This window comes from Gopherus evgoodei, chromosome 4 (assembly GCF_007399415.2).
Source record: "Gopherus evgoodei ecotype Sinaloan lineage chromosome 4, rGopEvg1_v1.p, whole genome shotgun sequence".
NCBI classification, from domain to species: Eukaryota; Metazoa; Chordata; order Testudines; family Testudinidae; genus Gopherus; species Gopherus evgoodei.
This window is the reverse complement of record NC_044325.1, coordinates 143,076,522-143,094,545: the sequence shown is the minus strand read 5'-3', so window position 1 is coordinate 143,094,545 and position 18,024 is coordinate 143,076,522. Positions and strand designations below refer to the sequence as shown.

General features: G+C 47.6%; 1 protein-coding gene across 2 annotated transcripts; it reads left to right on the top strand.

Annotated features, from left to right (window-relative positions):
• The first annotated feature begins 453 nt into the window (after positions 1–453).
• RAB7B (RAB7B, member RAS oncogene family) lies at positions 454–15,876 on the top strand. 2 transcript variants are annotated; one of them, XM_030561603.1, is made up of 7 exons: positions 454–669; positions 4,988–5,099; positions 7,564–7,625; positions 8,228–8,354; positions 9,428–9,643; positions 10,733–10,858; positions 12,654–15,876. In XM_030561603.1, exons 2-7 carry the CDS (start codon positions 5,028–5,030, stop codon positions 12,732–12,734), a joined length of 684 nt encoding a protein of 227 aa, XP_030417463.1. In that variant the 5' UTR covers positions 454–669; positions 4,988–5,027; the 3' UTR covers positions 12,735–15,876. The 2 variants fall into 2 exon arrangements, with proteins under 2 accessions (XP_030417463.1, XP_030417464.1); XM_030561604.1 differs by lacking the exon at positions 454–669 and having other exon boundaries at positions 5,019–5,104.
• Positions 15,877–18,024: the final 2,148 nt, after the last annotated feature.

The window sequence follows — 18,024 nt, the reverse complement described above, 5'->3', positions numbered from 1 at the left end:
TGCCCCTGAGCAGCAGGATGAGTTCGAAAACAATTAGGAAAAGTCCAACCTTATTGCCTCCGTCAAACTCCCAGTGTTCGAAGCACCATGCCCTGTGAGTACAGAAACAGTGGGGAGAGGGCTTGCATCCACAGAGAAAGCAAGGTTTTAAAAATGAAGTACTCATCAAAGTGGAGCTAAAATATGAGGTTTGTCTGCAGATATGGTAGCAGGCATTCATCCAGGGCTGTAAAGTGCTGGGCAGTTAATTCCTTCCTAACTCTTTCAGTGCCCAGGCAATTTACTTTTAACTTTAGTTCCTCCTTCATGCAGATGTACCCTGTCCAAATCTCTGCGTGCAGGAAATTCCTTCAGAGGCACAAAATCTGATTATCTCAACCCCTTTTCGCTGATGTCATTTCTGGACTGCCTCTTTAGTAACCTTCCCCCTGACTCTGACTGCTGGCAAAAAAAAAAAAGCAGGGGAGAGAAAGGGAAAGAGAAATATATGCTCAGACAATCAGAGTTCTTGGAGACTCCTCTCACTTGACTCTTTCCTCTTCAGGAAGCTAAATAAAGATAAGAAAGCAAAAGCTTCTGCAAGCACCAAGGACTAGAGCTGATGGCCTCCGGTTGCCACTAAAATCCTTTCAGCTGGAGGAGGAGATCACAGGATGAATGCCAGAGTCAGTAAGTGTCTTTTGTTTGCCCCCTTTGTTTGCTGTTGTGAAGTGGTGGTTTGGATGAGCTTGTAGGAAAGCCAGTGGGATCTGATAAGTAACATCCTGCTCTCTTGAACAGGCAAATCAGGTTTTGCAAACTCCTTTTTGAGTTAATAGACAAACAAAGGTTTCCAGATATGGCAAAACAACTGGTGACTTTTGGATTTCTAGACACGGGCCAGCACCAAGAGACTGCAGTGATGGATGGGTGCTCCCTGAATGATTAGAGAGATTGAGGCTCTCTTGACAGGAAGCTGAGCAGTATACAGATCCCCGCATAGAGGTCAGGCTACGCTGTATGGAGGGGTCTGGGCAGAGTCAAACCTATGCCCTTTTCAGATGTCTGTAAAGTAGAGCAGCATTAGACAACGCGTCATGAAAAAAAAAGTGTGGGTTGGACCCTGCCGCTAAACATTAAGCACTGCACAGCCTGAGAAACAGATGGTAATGTCTCTGGGTAGCTAGTTTGTCCCATATTGAGAAATGGACTTGGCTGACCCAGGGGCGATTTTTGGCATCAGACACAGAGGTGGCCACCTAATTAGACGCTGCCTTTCAGGGCAGCACCCAGACTGTGGGAGGAGTGTGGCTGCAAGAAGAGGCCAGCCAGTCAAAAGGAATCCACAGTCCAGAGTGTGGACTGCCAGTTGGCTAGAGGACAAGAGGCTCACTCAAGCAAGGAATGAGGAGAATAGAGGGGAAGCCAAGCGGAGGCAGGGTGGAGAGATGGGAAGTGACCTGGGCAAAGGATAGCTCAGACAGACTTTCATTGGTGGCAGGTGCTTGGAGCTGTGGGTTTTTTCGTAATGTATCCTAACCCTTGTGCAGAGCGACAGATTGTGGCTGCCTCCAGCATGGAAGCTGGGCATGCTCCTAATTACCTCAGGCATCACTTGAAGAAGGTAGTCCTGGATGAGGCTCCCTCGCTAGAGCCCTGTCTCAATGGGCAAAAAAGGAGTAGTATGTTCCTAGCCATATTAGTTGGCCATGTTGAAGCCTAGTTTCCCCGTAGGCTAGAGCATGGCCAGCCCACATGTCTTTCAGACATGGTGGCTTGCATCTCTTCAAGCCTGTTAGGCTAACTCAATTGAGTTAACACATTGAGACAGGTCTTAGGGATGGAATAGAAGACTAGTTCCACCTTTGACCTATCTCAGACTAGAGAGAGGGGTGAAAGCCTCCTTGGAGTAGCTTTTCCTGCCCTGGACTGTGATCTGAGCTCAACATGAGTAAGAGCACTACAGCAGTTTGCAAGTGTAGAGGTAGGGTGGGTTGAAGACAGAAGGAGGGAATGACATGTCCAGACCGGGATCAGAGCAATCCTAGTTAATCCCAGTTAAATCAGGGGACCTGATTCTGCTCTCAGTCCAGCAGGTGTAAAGCAGGAGTAGCTCCAATGAGGTCACTGGTGTTACACAGAGGTGAAACCAAGATCAGATAGGGGACCTCCGCAGTCTGGGCTTGTAGCCATCTGAAGGGTTAATGGAGACCTTGATTTCTGAAAGACTCATTCATATTGCAGCTGTGCTGCATAAATCCTGCTGCTCCCTTGTGTAAATGTAGATGCCATGGAATGGACTGATCATTACTCATCTCAGACTTATTTGTGGTGCTGCCTAGCACACCCAGACTAGTGCAGTTCTGTTACTGTTTGTGAGCCCAGCCATTCCCCTATCCGGCCTGAGCCATAGGCACAGGAAGCAGCGGTACTGGGGTTGCTGCAGCACCCCCAGGTTTTGTGACCAGCATCCCGGCCATTGGCTCCATGCCCCCGCTGCCCAGGGTACCTGATACCGGCCCTATGCCCCTGCCGCCCAGGGTCCCGGCCACTGGGCATGCTGCTGCCTGGGGGCTCTGCTGTCGGATCTGGATCCCGCTCAGCTGCTGGCCCCGGGCTCTCGGCTGCCGGCCCCTGCATGTGGGATCCTGGCCAGCTGCCGGGCCCAGGGTCCCAGCCACTGGGCCCGAATGTGGGGTCTTGGCTGCCGGCACCAGCTCTAGTGGCCGGTGAGGGGTGTGGACAGGGCAAAGGGGGGAGGTGCAGCTCAGCACCCGCGCTCCAAAAGCTGTTCCAGCACCACTGGCCTGAGACTCTCCATGAAAAAACAAAGGGCTTCCTTTACAAAGCATGGCCTCGATTTGTGCCCAGGCAGTTCTGTATGCTCCCAAACACAGACCATCAGCCCAACAGGAAATCCTATCACCTGCATGTGGAAGTGATAACATTGGGGGATTAGTGCTGAAGACTGCACCAATGTGTATCACATACACTCCCCCCACTCCCTCAGATTATCAGAACTGCTCGGTGTCCAGCAACTCCCTTCTAGGTCCTGAGCACACTTGAAAATCTGCCCAAAGAAGGCAAGGTACAGGCCCCTTTGAACATTAAACCCCAAAGGGAAACTGCTAATGAGGCGGGCGGGAGGAAATGTGTGGTGTTCATTCCTGCTACTCTGGGATGCACAAGGCCAAAATCATGTGTATTTACACTTTCTCCAAAGAGTTATTTTTTCTGATTAGATTTTCATGACATTAGTTACTATCAGGTCCCTGGTTTTTGCTGGAGAACTCTTTGGAAGGCTGGAGTGAGACAGCAACATCACACTAAGCTGAAACCTGAGAGTGGATTGCCCAACCTTTAGCTGCAGGGGAGGGGAATCTGGAGATGCATCCACACTTACCTTATTGTAAAATACCTCATTCTGATTTTGAGTTGATCTGCTTCCAAAGCGAATTAGTTAATGCAGAATGAGATGCCAGATGATTTGGCAAAAAACAGACAAAAGCCTTGTGTATGGATGCAAGGCAGTTTATCAGAAAACACCAAGTTAAATCCAAAATTCCTTTCAAGAAGCCCTAAATCTTTGATGGTGCCATTATGGCAAGTAGACATGCCAGCTGGAAACATGCCGCCACCAGAAGATACCTGATGGGATCTACATGTTCATTTTACACACACTCCACTCTAGCCACCCCTTGATCCAATACACAACAGGTTTGGGGAATGGTTAGTTTAGCAGGTGCATTTAGAGTCAACAAAGCCAAATAAAACCATGCTACTGCAAGTGGACATCCTATAAGATACACAGGTTATTTGCAGATGCCAGAACTATGCTGTCTGAAAGTGACTCTGTCACTGATGGCCATAACTTGACAGGGATGCTAGCAGCAGGCCTTTGAGTGATTTCACTTTCTCACACTGGAATGGCTGAGTGTATTGTGCTGGGACTGGGTTTGTGCTGGGATTGGCAGACTCTTTCAGGGCTAGTGAGATCAGCAGTTCAAAAATTTTACACCCAACCGCCACACTTCCTAATAAAGGTTAGTCCAGGCTGTTGGGCAGTGATTTCTATCAGGTCTTATTTTTATCCAAGCCAGCTCAGCTGTCTCCACGATCCATGCTGATCCTTTCCCAGGTGCTTGTTATCCCAGAATTGATCTCTGCCTTACTCTCACACTTCATGGTCTAAAACCAATTATCAGCTGTCGAGGAGAAAATCTCCCCTCCCGCATTTTCTGGTATTGCACAGTTGACCAGGTGCATGAGGGTGGGGGAAGGGAATTAGCCTTCAATGGGAAGGCAAAAAAACCAACTAGTGCCCGATGTACCAAAAGATGCTAGACCATCGGTATGTCCCAGTCTGATCAGTCACGTGTACCTATACGTGCCTCTCTTATACTTGGCTCAAGCACTGACTCCCCTTTGCATAGCTTCATTCCTAAGCCTCTCTTTTCCTCTCCAAGCTTCCTGGTTTGTTGCTTGTCCCAAGCTATTGCAGAGCAGTGCAGAATAGCGTTGCCAACTCTCCCATGATTTCCTGTAGTCTCCAGGAATTAAAGATTAATCTTTAATGTAAGATTGTCATGTTATGAAGCCTCCAGGAACACATCCAACCGAAATTGGCAACCCTAATGCACAATGAGGGCAGAAATTGCTTGTAAGGGACTGGGACTTTACTAGTAAGTTCTGTAGTTTTGCAGCAGTAGCTGTAGAGTCAAGATGTTAAGGTGCATCATTCCAAACACTTAGCACAGGAGATGGGCCTGACCCAAGGACCTATCAGAACCCTTCAACTCTGAGGGTTTGGAATCTGAAACCCAATCCAAAATGTGCAGATAGCCCCTATCTCTGAAACAGGCTGAATCCTGTGTCTGAGAACTCTTGTGCTTTGGAGACAGTGAAAGCTGAACCAGAGCCCAGGTCTGAGTGGCAGTAATACTTTGGGATCTAGCTCTGCTAACGGAAGTGTGAACGGAGATGTTTCTCAAAACAATGTTTTTCTCAGCTTCAGTACTGCTCCCTGATGTCCTTCCCTGCACTCTGTAATGGTGAATCCTTCTGCTGGCCAAGAAAAGAATGAGTCACCCCGGAATGGAAGAATGATGAATCACCACACGGTTAGGTTTGTGGACTGGGTTCTCTACCTCTGACTTGCTCTCAGAAATAGCAGGAGTCTTGAATGGAACGTTGGGTTGGTCTCCCAAGTCAGTGCTTCATGCAGTCTCAGTTGAAAGTCAGCCAGGAAAGATTAGCTAGCAGATATGTACTCTTTTAACAAATACTTTATGGCCCAGCCTCCTCTGATATTTGGCTCAGCTGTGTGGGAGGGACCCAGGTTTCAGGGTGGTAATGAAACCCAAAGCCAGGGAAGTTTCATGTTAGTTTCTTACAGTTATTTTATTATGATGATTATTAACTACTGTTGGAGTAGCACCTAAAGATCTCACACAGGGAGCAGGGCCTCATTGTGCTAGGTGCTGTACAAGCAAACAACAGTAAGACAGTCCCAGCCCTAGATACCTCACACTCTAGCATTAGACAATATTCAGCAGGAGAACGAGCAGCCAAGTGTGAAGGGGTAGAGGTCAGAAGAGGGCAAGGTGACAAGGTAGCAGTGAAGACGGGGTGTAGTTGCAGTGGTCTCAGTGGTGTCAGTCTCCAGGCTGTGACATCAGGTGAAAAACAATCCCTCAGCCTTGAACCCAGAACCCCCTCTTTACAGGATCAGTCTAAGATGCACCTGACATCACCAGTGCCATAATGATAAAATAGCGCCCAGCGTTCCAGGCAACACCCATTTGGGATGTGGAAACAGAAGCGCAGTTTGGACAGTGGCAGTGATAAAGTCAGTGAGGGAACCAGTGGCTGAGTAATGCTGGCTCCTGCACTCAGCACAAACACTGACAGGTCTGTTGGATGTTGGTCCCACTCACAATAGGCTGCTTGTGGCAGCTGGCAGGCACTGTCAGTCTGTGAGGGCTTGTGCGCTGCCTGCCTCCAGCCTCTTCTCCTTTTGTTGCAGTGGAAAGCACAGCACAATCGGGGTTGGGGGGGATTTGCTAGTGAGGGGGACAAGAGACAAATTCAGACGCTCAGCGTTTCAGGGGCCTAGAAATGGATCCCATTTAACCAAGCTACAAACAGCGATGGTTAAAGCTCTAAGGTTCCTGAGCACCCATAACAAATGCAAAGCTCCATTCCAAGCTCTCCTGACATGCCAGGCAGCCTCTGAGGAGAAGCTGAATCTGGCACAGGTAGGGATGGCAATGGGGAGATTTCCCTATGGGCAAAATTCAGCTCTGTGCCGAGGCCCAGCACAAGGCCTTAGCTGCCATTTATGCAAAGTAGCTGTCACAGAGAGTCTCACTTGCTATCTGAGCAAGAAGCAGTTCCCTAAGGGTGGGGGAGTTGGTTGCACATGGCAGACCAAGTGTAGCAAACATGCCACAACATCAGGGCATGGTTGGGGGACGGCGGGGGGGTGTTGTGCCCCCTTCCCCCAAACCACAAACCTCAGGCAGGTGTGCAATTCCGCCCCCCCCGCCCTGTTGGCCTGACTAGTGCTGCCCCCCAAAATCACGCCTATGCGCAACATTACGGGGTACCTTCCCACCATCCTGGATGTGCTGGCAGAAAAGGATTCAGGCAGTGGAGGGCACTGCGATTCCCGGATCAGTATCCAGCCCGAGTGCCCAGAGCACAGAAAAATGAAGTGACATGCTGAGGGCAGAGAGAATCTAGCTCACCAGGGAGCCTGGTTGCAGGGAAAGGTCAGGGAGCAGGCAGCCTAAGAGCTGGGACTGGTAAACGAAGAGGCAGTGGGGAGCCAGCCTATTTGTTGGATGCTGGCCTGTGGCTGCTGTAGCCAGATACAGCACAGTGAGTGATATGTGACAGCAGGAGGGCAGTGCAAATATGCCCCACTGAGATTTTAGACAAAGGGATTCAGGCTGGGGGCAGTCTGCAGGACAGGGTTCCGGGCCACTGGGAGAGGGGTGGGTGGCATATCCCTGGCACGAGGAGCCCCATAGGATGCAGTGCCCCTGTCCTGAACTGGCCCCAGGGGCTGAGTTAGGAATTGCTGGGTTGATCTTTTATTGTAATTGTTAAAGTCATCGTGCTGAGGGTATTTGCACCTTTAAGCAGCCCTGGAAAAAGAATGTGCTGTTATTCAGAGTGTATGAGTGCTACAGGGCCCCACCAAGGGCTGGAGCCTGACCAGCCCAGTACTTGGAGCACCTGATCTGCCTGCCTTTGAGCACGTGGTATGCACAACAGGCCACCAGATGTGATTTCCAAAAATACATCACTCCCCATTCAGGCGTCTAAATAAAGGCCAGATAGTCACAGATAGGCACTGGCCCCCATGGGGGTGCTGACCTCTTTTGAAAATCTCCATCCTGGAGTCAGCTCTGTAACCACAGCACTCTCAGGGACACGCAGCAATAGGGCTGGTTACTGTACGGCCCTTGGATTAAGTGGCGCCGAGGGCTGGTGGTAAATTTCCCCTCTCTGCATGTGTCTCATTGTAGCTGGGATGTGAAGTCTAGTCTGGTCATTGTCTCTCATTCCATCCTCTAGGCCCTCTTCATGAATTCCAACAGGAACGTGGATTTGAAGATAATTATCATAGGAGCACTGGGGTAAGCAGAATCCTTCCTACTGGAGTCCAACAGTCCTGAGGGTTTGTTCTCATGAAGGCTAAATGAGTCCCACTCGAAGCCCCCTTTACACTGCTAGAATGATGCAAGTTGGCCTTAATGTAAATGAGAAAGTGGGACTTTATATTTAATGGTTAAGGTTCTCTGATTTACTTTTCATGTATTTATAATCATCTCTAAGCTGCTGTGGAACACGGGAAATTAACAGCATTAAAAATAAACCATTAAAACATTAAGCCCTTAAATGTAGAGGTTCAAACTCCAATCTTCCTGTACTTACAGTATGGCACCCACCCCCAGACCAAACTAGCTCATAGATCAGTTTGAAGCCTGGCTGCATACAGGTTTCACACATCTAAGATACATCCAAGACCAAGGCTAACTTCGGAGCATACTAGCGCAGATGAAAATGGCAAGGCTGAGTGTTTGGTTCCCATCATGGAATCATTATCCCATTAATAACAGGGTGTGGGAATCTGTGACTCTCCAGTCTTATTCCCTGCAACTCAGCACAACTCTATAGCACAACTCAGAAGTCCTGAGGCTAATGCATGTCCCTTTGTGTGCCTCTTCCTTTGTCCCAGGGTGGGGAAAACCTCCCTCCTGCACCAGTTTGTGCACAAGACATTCCATGAAGATTATCGGACTACTCTGGGAGCCAGTATCCTATCTAAGCGCATCATGGTGGACAACACCCCCCTAAAACTGCAGGTGAAGCACTTCTCTGTTTGGTCTCTGGCATCTATTCACTCAGAAGGAGCCTGTCTTTTGACCTGGTGTGTGTGCACAGTGCCAGGTGACGTCCATTCAACAGAGGTCAGTGCACAAATAAGGGATCATTCAGGACCTGCTCCTGCTTCCTTTGAAATCAACAGTAGCATTTTAACTGTTGCAGGCTTGTGCCTGATGTTCAGTGGTCCTGAGCACCCATGGATTCTGCTGAAGTCAAGAGGAGCTGCAGGTGCCCAGCACCTCTGGAAACCAGGCCCTTGATAGCTAAATGGTGTAGAGAGCAGCAGATAGTCTAAGGTCACAGTCAGCAGGTCACCACCTGCAGAGCATGGGGTGGGGGTGTGCTCTGCAGCAGCCCTCCCTCAGTTTCCCCTTTCTCAGGACTCCTCAGTAAAAGCCACAGTCTGGTTTGGCCGCTGCAGTGCCTTGGCCCTTCGGCTAAGTCCTTCACCCCTTCTGGAAACAGAACTTCAAAACAAACAGAACACAAAGTCTTTACCCTAGTCTTAAACCGGGCCCAGTCTTTCTTTCCCAAGGGATTGGTCTTCTCCCCTCTCATTCTTCTGCCCACCCCTTTTCAGGCTCCTTTCCATCTTGTCCCCATGCTGCTCTTCCCCAGACAGGCACCCCCAGTCCTTCCTACCTGGAGTCTTCTCCAGGCCTCTGCCTACCTTATGCTCTAGCTCCTTGCAGCCTTCTGGCAGCCATCTGCCATCCACACTTCCCTTTTCTCTGCAAGCCTCTGAGGTAAATAAGGTAGAAGCCTGATTGAGTCACATGACCTACTTCATTTCCCCCACCTGGGGAGGAGTGTTGGCTCTGTGGGGGGGGGGCGGGGGGGCTGAAGCCCATCCCCCTTTAAAGGGCCAGTCACCCCATAACAGTCATTAATGTTGTGCATTCCTGCTGTTAGGCCTAAATAAAAATGTAGCAAACAAAACCAGGTATGCCAACCTGACCAAAGTTAGGCTAACAAAGATTTGTGGGTAATTTTTAAGTAAAAAACGCTAAATGTTTGTTAATTAAGCCAGAGTGATTAACACTGCCATTAGATCTGGGACACCGGGGGTCAGGAGCGGTTCCGGTCCATGGTGTCGACATTCTATAAGGGCTCGGACGGCTGTATGCTGGCCTTCGACGTCACGGACCTGGAGTCCTTCGAGTCCTTGGATGATTGGAGAGAGGATTTCCTGGAGAAGATTATCCCCGCAGAGCAGGGCTTCCCCATGGTGGTACTGGGAAATAAAATCGACTTGAATGAACGCCAGGTAAGGAGGGACCTTGGTCCCAGTTAAGGGCTCAGAAGAATCGACCACGGAGGGTGGGAGGGGTAGGGCTAGATTTCTTGGACTAAATTTCATAGCGTTCTGGTGATGCCTCCGGGTCAGGGTTGGAGTACACTGGGGAAACTCGCCCTCCTTCTGCCTGTACAGCTTCTGGGAATGACACAGGACTCCAACCTCCTGTCAATCACACATCTTTCACTAGCACCAAATTCAATTAAAAATTAATAACCCACCACATGCCCCACTTGAAGCCTAAATTCCCAGAAGTGGCTAATGCTGTTGGGTGCCCAGTTGGAGATGCCTTAAAGTGGTCTGATCTCCAAAAAGGGCTAAGCTCCCACCCTCTGAAAATCAAGCCCCTTCTGTGTGTTTACAGTTGAGCTTCCCAAAATTAAGGCACCTGGAACAAGTAGTTCCCTTTAGAAGCTATAGGGTTTACTTAATATAGCTGGAGTATTTAGTCTGGTGCAGGCCGGGTTTACATTTCACCAACAAACCAGAAATTCCTGTCTGGAAGCGAGGGAAGGGAAATCATTATTAATAATTAATAAAACCCCTCAGCGGTAGCTCAACCATTAGATTCCAGAAGACTCCCTCCCCAGAAGGCTGAAAGAAATCTCCTTCACTTAACTGCCCACCAAGCCCTCCTGTGACCTTGCTGAAGAAGGGACATGTTCCAGCCCAGGCTCTTTAAGAAGATCCGTGTCCTTGAAGAGCGATGAGCCAAATGTTCTGCTACTCAGCATTGTGTGCCTGACGGTACAAGGCTCTGTACCTGGCAGCACTTGGCCCTGTTGTCAAGAGACCAAGCTGAGTTGCCAGCATGCACTGAGAGCTTCATTCTGAAACCACGCTGGAGGCTCCTGTTGGCTTCCATGGGCATTGAGTGTGCTCCGCACCATCTCAACATTTGTTCTCAGTGGCTGTAAAGTGAAAAGCTCAAGGAGAAGCCCAGGGGTCTCTGAGCATATGGCTACCATTAGGACCAGTGAATACCCCTGCACTGGACTTGGTCACTTCCTTAACGGCTGCAAATTAATAATATGACCCCATCCCCTTCTCTTCTCCCAGGTGTCTAAGGAGACAGCTTCATTCTGGTGCAAAGAAAAGGACATCCCGTATTTCGAAGTCAGTGCCAAGAATGATATCAACGTAGTGCAGGCCTTTGAGACGCTCGCGAGGCAGGCCCTGTTGAGGGTGAGTAGTGGTGCTGGCCACATGCCCTTGTGAGCTCTAGAGCCTTGATGTGGGACTTGAGAGACCTGGGTTCTGTTCCTGGCTCTGCTGCTAGTCTGCCAGGTGACCTTTAGCAAGTCATGTCCCTGCCCTGTGCCTCAGTTTCTTCACCTGTAAAATGAAGATAATGATACTGGTTTCCTTTGTAAAGTGGTTTGAGATACACTGATGAACAGTACCATTTAGGAGCTAGAATGATTATTATTATTTTCATTATTTGGGTCGGAAATCTCATAGAAACAGCTGGTGAGAATCTGGTGCCATTTAAGCTAAAACCCAAACCCTGGCCTGAATTTGCCCTTGGATTTAAATCCTAAACTTCACCTTATACCTAAGAGAGGATTCAGACTGGAAGTTGACCAGTTCTCATGGTTTTTTTTATCTTTTCCAATAATTTTAGTAAAAAATGCAAATTTATCATTCATCATTTATTTCTGAAATATTTTCAAGACTTTAATTTTAAATAATGTTTTAAAAATCCATCTTGCAACCACTCGGACGAAAAAATTCAGGGTTGAATATTTCTCATGTAAAAAACATTGGGCAATAAACAAGGGGATAAATGTTTTCATAAATAACTCTAAAAGCTAATGAAATAAGAAATATTTTTCTGTTTTGAAAATTCTTTGCCAAAGTTTTGTTTTAATTTTTCCACCAATCGTAAGGGAGTCCGGAAAGTGTAGCTAGTATAGCTGTGTAAACTGTGCCCTCTACTGGTCATCTCAATGAAATCAATAGAGGCGGGAAAGCACTGGGCTTGAAGGCCAGTCATTTAGAAGCTGTCCTCCATTTTAAGACATCAATTTTGCATCTGCAAGTATTTGCTGGTACAGCTGAGGTCAGTTACATGTTTTACCAGAGAATCCAGACAGTGCCCAGAAATCAAACAGCTGGACATGAAAACGGCATACATTGTGCCTGAATTTATTTAAATCTACAAAACTTCAGGCAAAAAATGTGTTGGGCCCTTTCAAAATATGGCCCTTTTCCTAGGTCGGAATTAGTATTTAACTAAGGGGAGGAGTCACGATTAAAGTAAACAGTCTGCCCAGAAGAGAGGACTGGTATCAAACTAAACTCTACAGGCTTAAAATGGAGCTAACTTAAACCTACAACATTTGCAGTGAATATGTTGCTAAGTCATCTCCATTGGAAAGGTATGGTGTCTGTTGCCTGTGGATATATGTACAATACTACAATAGGTAGAGCATATTACTCTCCCTAGCCACAAGGGTCACTGTCCCATCTGTGCAGAAGGTTCAATAGAGTGATATAAACGAGAGTGTTTTCATTCCACATGGTATCGTGCAAATGTTTTTGTGATTTTTGGTCCCATTTTCTTAGTGAACCAATATTGTAACTCAGACTGAATCTCAGATGAAGTTGCCAGGCTTTTTGCAGTTCTGTTCTGTTCAGAGTCATACACCACGCCCATCACTGTGGTGTCTGAAAGTATTAAGCAGCCTGACTAGCATCTGTTGAGTGTGGTTCTTTCTTTTTGCCTAATTTCCATCCCAAATCATAAATCAGTCTGAGATCACTCAAATTTCAGCTCAAAACTTAGTCCCAGGCTCCTGGAGATTTATCCCCAGCTCTTCAAAAAGTTTGTGAACCTCAGATAAACTCGGGTTGGTAAGAAACCTGAAAATCGGGTGATTTTCCATGGGGGAGTTTAGGAGTCAGGAATTGTAGTAAAGCACGTCCTTTTTTAAAAGCAAACCTACGCCCCTTTTATTTCCTCTTGTCTTTTTTCCAGTACCAAGAGATGCTGGAGAACTATTTAACAGACTCCATCAAGCTCACTCCTGACGATCAGCCCAAGAAGAAATGCTGCTGAATGAGACATTCGGAGACACCTGACATTATGTCTCTGAGCCCTCGTTCGGCACCGAAATCGCTGAACCGACTCCATTCACTTCCAGTTTTGTGTTCAACCACAGGAGATGACCACAGCGATCCGGTTCCACTTTACACAGCCAAGCGGACAAATCTCGTGACATTTACCAAGTGCAGAGAAGGGACTAGCCTTTTCTCTACGTGCCTAGATTGGACTACCCAGCCAGACCGCACCTGGCTGCTCCTATGCATCAGGACCCTTATTGCTTCATTAACCTTCTAACCACCCATTTCAAAGCCTTGCACCAGCTTTCTAAACTTGGCTCTGTGTAGTCAGTGCTGAGTCTAGGTGGCCCAGCTGCCTTCCCAGTGCTGTGGCTGGCTCAGTGACCTCACTCACCTGCTATCTCTCTGCTCTAGTTACACCTGTTGACACTCACAGGTCACAGAGGATTAGTGGCTCACCCTTTGGCACTTGACCAAGCATTCCCAACACACGCCTGAATTGACAGTGCTAGGCAAGGCAGGGCTGTGCTGTCAGTGCCCTGCAGACTGGGCCTCCCTAGAGAATGTAATCTCAGTCCCTGCTGTTTGAACGCAAAACAGAGACTTTTGTTCACCAGATACCCAGTGTTTAAACTAACAGCCCCTCAACCTGCACTTGATATTAAACAGGTGTAAGCTATTTATCCCCAAAGGAGGGAAGGGTGGAGTGTCTAGTGGTAAAAGCACAGGCCTGAGAGCCAGGAGCTTCTACATTCTAATCCCAGCATTGACACACATTGCCCTAGGCATAACCTTTCTGTGCCTTAGTTTCTCCCCACCTGTAAAATGGTGTGGGGGCGTGATAACACTCTCTCACCCAGAGATGAGGTTGTTGGTAAAGCACTTTGACAATGAGCTGTGCTGTGGTGTTTTATTGGCAGGGTGTTTTTTAAAGGAATACTTTTTAAGGGAGGCAGTGGTGCCTACTGGCTAGAGCACTAGACTGGGTCACAGGAGACCTGGGTCCTATTTCCAGCTCATCTGCTAGTCTGCTGGGTGACCTTTAGTAAGTCACTTCACCTCCCCGTGCCTCAATAGCCCCATCTGTAAAATGGAGATAATGATGAAAAGTGCTAGATAAGAGCTAGGCAGAATTACTATTTTATTAATCATTGAAAAAGGAGAGGCATGGATCAGATTTTGACGCAAGCAAGGGGATTGAGCAGAACTTGAAAAGGGAAAGTGAAGGAAAGCGAGCATATGGGATCTGTGCAGATCTGTGACTGTCCTGAAGGGTCTCCCCTGCTCAAGTGTCTGGATTTCTATCTCAATCTGGGAATGATGCCCAATTTTCTGCTTTTATTGCCCTGTAGGGTTCAGATTCATCTTTGGGTGTTAAAAACTCAAGGGCTGGACTAAGCTGTGCCCGTAATGTGAAACTGACACATGAATTTAGGATTTTCAGTGATCCCAGGACAGGAGCAGTGGGAGGGAAAGCAGCACATTCCTACCTCTCGGAGGTGCTTCATGTCACTTTTAGTTGGTGGCTGTGAGCAGCAGAAGCAGCTGCCATATGGAACTTGGCCAACACTTGCGGAATTGGTGAAATCTGGGTTAACACAGCAGTGAAGATCACCGGAAGCCAAGCCGCAGGCTGGGGCCAGAGGGCACAGCGGTGTATCAGTGCTGTTTCCATGCAGTTTGGCTTTGACTGTGGAAAGCTGATCCAGCCATGAAGCCCAGAGGAGTGGTGGACCCCTTCCTGTACACCCTGCCATGGGCTGTGATCTGTTCACATATAACCTGATATGGGCTGAGCCATGGGCCAGGATCCCTTCGCGTACGCTCTGACATGGGCCACGATCCCTTTGCAAACACCCTGACATGGGTCGCACTGCTGAAGGTCTTTGGCCCAGTGTTCTCAAAGCTACCTTAGAGAAATGTTTTTGGGTTCAGAGATGACGACAACACCCATGTTAATTTAAAATCATTCCCAGCAAAAGTAAAAAGTTTACTCTGAAATGCTGGGCATGTGCATCTTCTTTGTGTGTGGCTCTAAATGAGAGGATGTCCTGGGTCGGGGATTCCCTGGGAGAAGCAAATTTCACGGCGGTCCTGTGCAGGGGAATAAGGCAAGCTGGACTGGCACTTTCTTTGAGCATTTAGTCCAGCTCTGAAGTGTCAGTGTTGATGGAGAAGTAGATCCTACTGGAGGGGTGAGGTATTCCCTTCTTCCACCACCAGGAGCTGCAAGGATCCATTTCTGAAGCCCCTCAAACTTTGCTGCAGAACTTCTTTTGGTTTCACATTTCAAACGTGTCTAGCTCCTGCCTCTCTCTCTGAGCCAGGAGTCACATAAGCCATAGGACTGGAAGAACCTCCTGGGTCCTAGAGTCCAGTCTCAGGCTTTCTCAGGCCACCGTGACACACAATCCTATTGTTATTATTATTTCTATTCCAGTAGCCCCTAGAGACCAGATCCCAGAAGGTGCTATGCCAGGCGCTGTACAAACATCTAACAGAGTCCATGCACTGGAAAGCTTATGATCTAAATAGGTTCTGAGCCTCTCCTGCAGATCACAATGACATTCCTCAGAAATTCCAGGATTTTTCTCCAGGACCATCACTATTTCCCTAGCAGAAATTTCTTTGATCAAACATCAGTTTTGTAAAGCACAGACAGCAACAAATGGGGATGGAAGGAGTGTGGAATGGATGTAAGGGTCTAACTGATTGCCATATTTGGGGCTGGGAAGGAATTTTCCCTCAGATCAGATTGTCAGCCAGAGATCCAGGGTCCTCCCCTTCCTCCCCAACACCCTAGTCATCTGTAGCCTGGGGTATGGGTCACTTGCTAGTTTGAACTAGAGTAAATGGTGGAATCTCTACAGCTTGAAGTCTTAAAACGTATGAAAGATCTGTATATGGGCCTGTCATTCTGCCTTTGGGCACAAGAGGTCGTCAGTACAATGTGAAGAAAGCTTCTATTGTACAGCCTCCATACCAGCTTCCTAGAATCACAGAAATGTAGGACTGGAAGGGACCTCTATAGGTCATGCACTGAGGCAGGGTTCAGTATTCCCTAATCCAGGGATCGGCAGCCTTTCAGAAGGGGTGTGCCGAGTCTTCATGTATTCACTCTGATTTAAGGTTTCGTGTGCCAGTAATACGTTAACATTTTTAGAAGGTCTCTTTCTATGTCTTTAATATATAACTAAACTATTGTTGTATGTAAAGTAAATAAAGTTTTAAAAATGTTTAAGAAGCTTCATTTAAAATTAAATTAAAATGCAGAGGCCCATGGATCGGTGGCCAGGACCTGGGCAGTGTGAGTGGCACTGAAAATCAGCTCACTTGCTGCCTTTGGCACACGTGCCATAGGTTGCCTACCCCTGCCCTAGACTGTCCCAGACACGTGTTTGTGCAACCTGTTCTTAAAAAATTCTAATGCAGGGGTGGCCAACCTGAGCCTGAGAAGGAGCCAGAATTTACCAATGTACATTGCCAAAGAGCCTTCATAATATGTCAGCAGCCCCCAATCAGCTTCCACCCCCCACCCCGCTTGCAGTGCCTCCCACCCACTGACAATCAGTGCCTCCCCTTCCCTCCCTGCATCTCCCGATCAGCTGTTTCGTGGCATGCAGGAGGCTCTGGGGGGAGAGGGGAGGAGCAAGGGCATTGCAGGCTCAGGGGAGGGGGTGGGAAAGGGTGGAGTGGGGGCAGGGCCTGTGGCAGAGCCAGGGGTTGAGCAGTGAGCACCCCTGGCACATTGGAAAGTTGGCACCTGTAGCTCCAGCCCCAGTGTCGGTGCCTGCACAAGGAGCCGCATGTGGCCCTGGAGCCATAGGTCGGCCACCCCTGTTCTAATGATAAAGATTCCACAACTTCCCAGGACCTTCATACCTCATACTTTTTCATGGAAGTCCTTAATTTCAAATTCATTCCTACCTAATACATATTCTCTTTGGCTCACCTTAAGCAACCTTCAATTCCCAGAATTGTAACAAAGGAACTCTGTGCATAATCTTATTCCTAAAACCTGCCTGAATAACTGCTCTCGCTCCCTGAAATATAATGCTATTCTGTACACACAAACTGTCTCTTTTCTGAAAGAATAGTGTTATCTCTTTAGATAATTGATCTTTTGTCATTGGCCATTGTTGTAGGATTATGAATTTCAATGTCTACAGCATTCTGTCTTGTTCTGTACCTCTTTGTATTTCTCTCAGCCTTTCTTCTGAGATAGGTAAGTCCTGTATCATATTTATTGTCTCCACCTCTGGTCCTTCCTTGTTGGGTTCTGGCAGGTATGCACGGCTTAAGGTGTCCACCAACACCTAATCTTTGGGCAATACTTGATCTATACAGTGTACCTCTGCAGTCAGATCACTGTCTGCTATAAGTGTTTTGGTGCACTGAGTAATGGCTTTCTCCAAATGCCTTTGAGAGGTTTATGGTCAGATTGTATGTCCATGGTGAGACCATAGCTGGATTGGTGAATTTTTTCCATTCCAAAGAGTATTGCTAATACCTCTTTTTAAATTTGAACATGGCCCTTCTCTGTCCTGGACAATGCTTTGCTTGCAAATGAAACAGGTTATCCCCCTTGGAACATGGTAGCCCCCAGACCCTAATCAGCTTTATCTCATTGCAGTATTAGGAGCTCCTCTGGGTTGCAATATTTCAAAATAGAAGCCTTCCCAGTCATCTTTTTTACTTTCCTGAATGTTTCCTCATGTTGGTCCTTCCACGCCCATAGCTGTCTCAAGAGCCCTCATTTCTCAGACAGATTGTTGCAAAACTTTGCTAAATAATTGACCATTCCCATGAATATCTGGACTCCTTTAACATCACTGGGTCTTGGCATTTCTCTGTCCTCGCTTTCTCTGGATCTACTTTCAGTCCTTTGGAGGTCAACAGATATCCACTGTATGGCACCTTGGTTACTTTCAAACTGAGCTTGTCTAAGTTCAGTTTAATATTCTTCTGTCTGCATCTCTGAAAAAACTGTAGTAATTTGTAGTCACAATCTTGTCATGCTTGTTCTGTTTTATCAGCCTCTCACACTATCAGCACATCATCTGCTATTGTCCACATTCCCGTCAGGCCCTCTAACCCTTGGTCAATCTGTTCTGGAATAGCTCTGATGCCTGACTGATTCTCACCATCAGTATCTCCCAAGTGGAGTCGCGATGGTTGTCAAGTAACTGAAATCTTCATCCAATCTGACAAGCCAGAATTAATTTTTTCCGTTGTACACTCTAATGAGTCTTGCTTAGACAGATCTGGTAATATGTCCTCAACTG

Bases quoted from the DNA above. Each gene is read 5' to 3' on its own strand.
- RAB7B (XM_030561603.1), top strand. From the start codon at position 5,028: ATGGTGAATCCTTCTGCTGGCCAAGAAAAGAATGAGTCACCCCGGAAT. The intron at 7,626-8,227 runs GTAAGCAGAATC...CCTTTGTCCCAG, and splicing joins ATTATCATAGGAGCACTGGG to GGTGGGGAAAACCTCCCTCC. The intron at 10,859-12,653 runs GTGAGTAGTGGT...TCTTTTTTCCAG, and splicing joins CGAGGCAGGCCCTGTTGAGG to TACCAAGAGATGCTGGAGAA.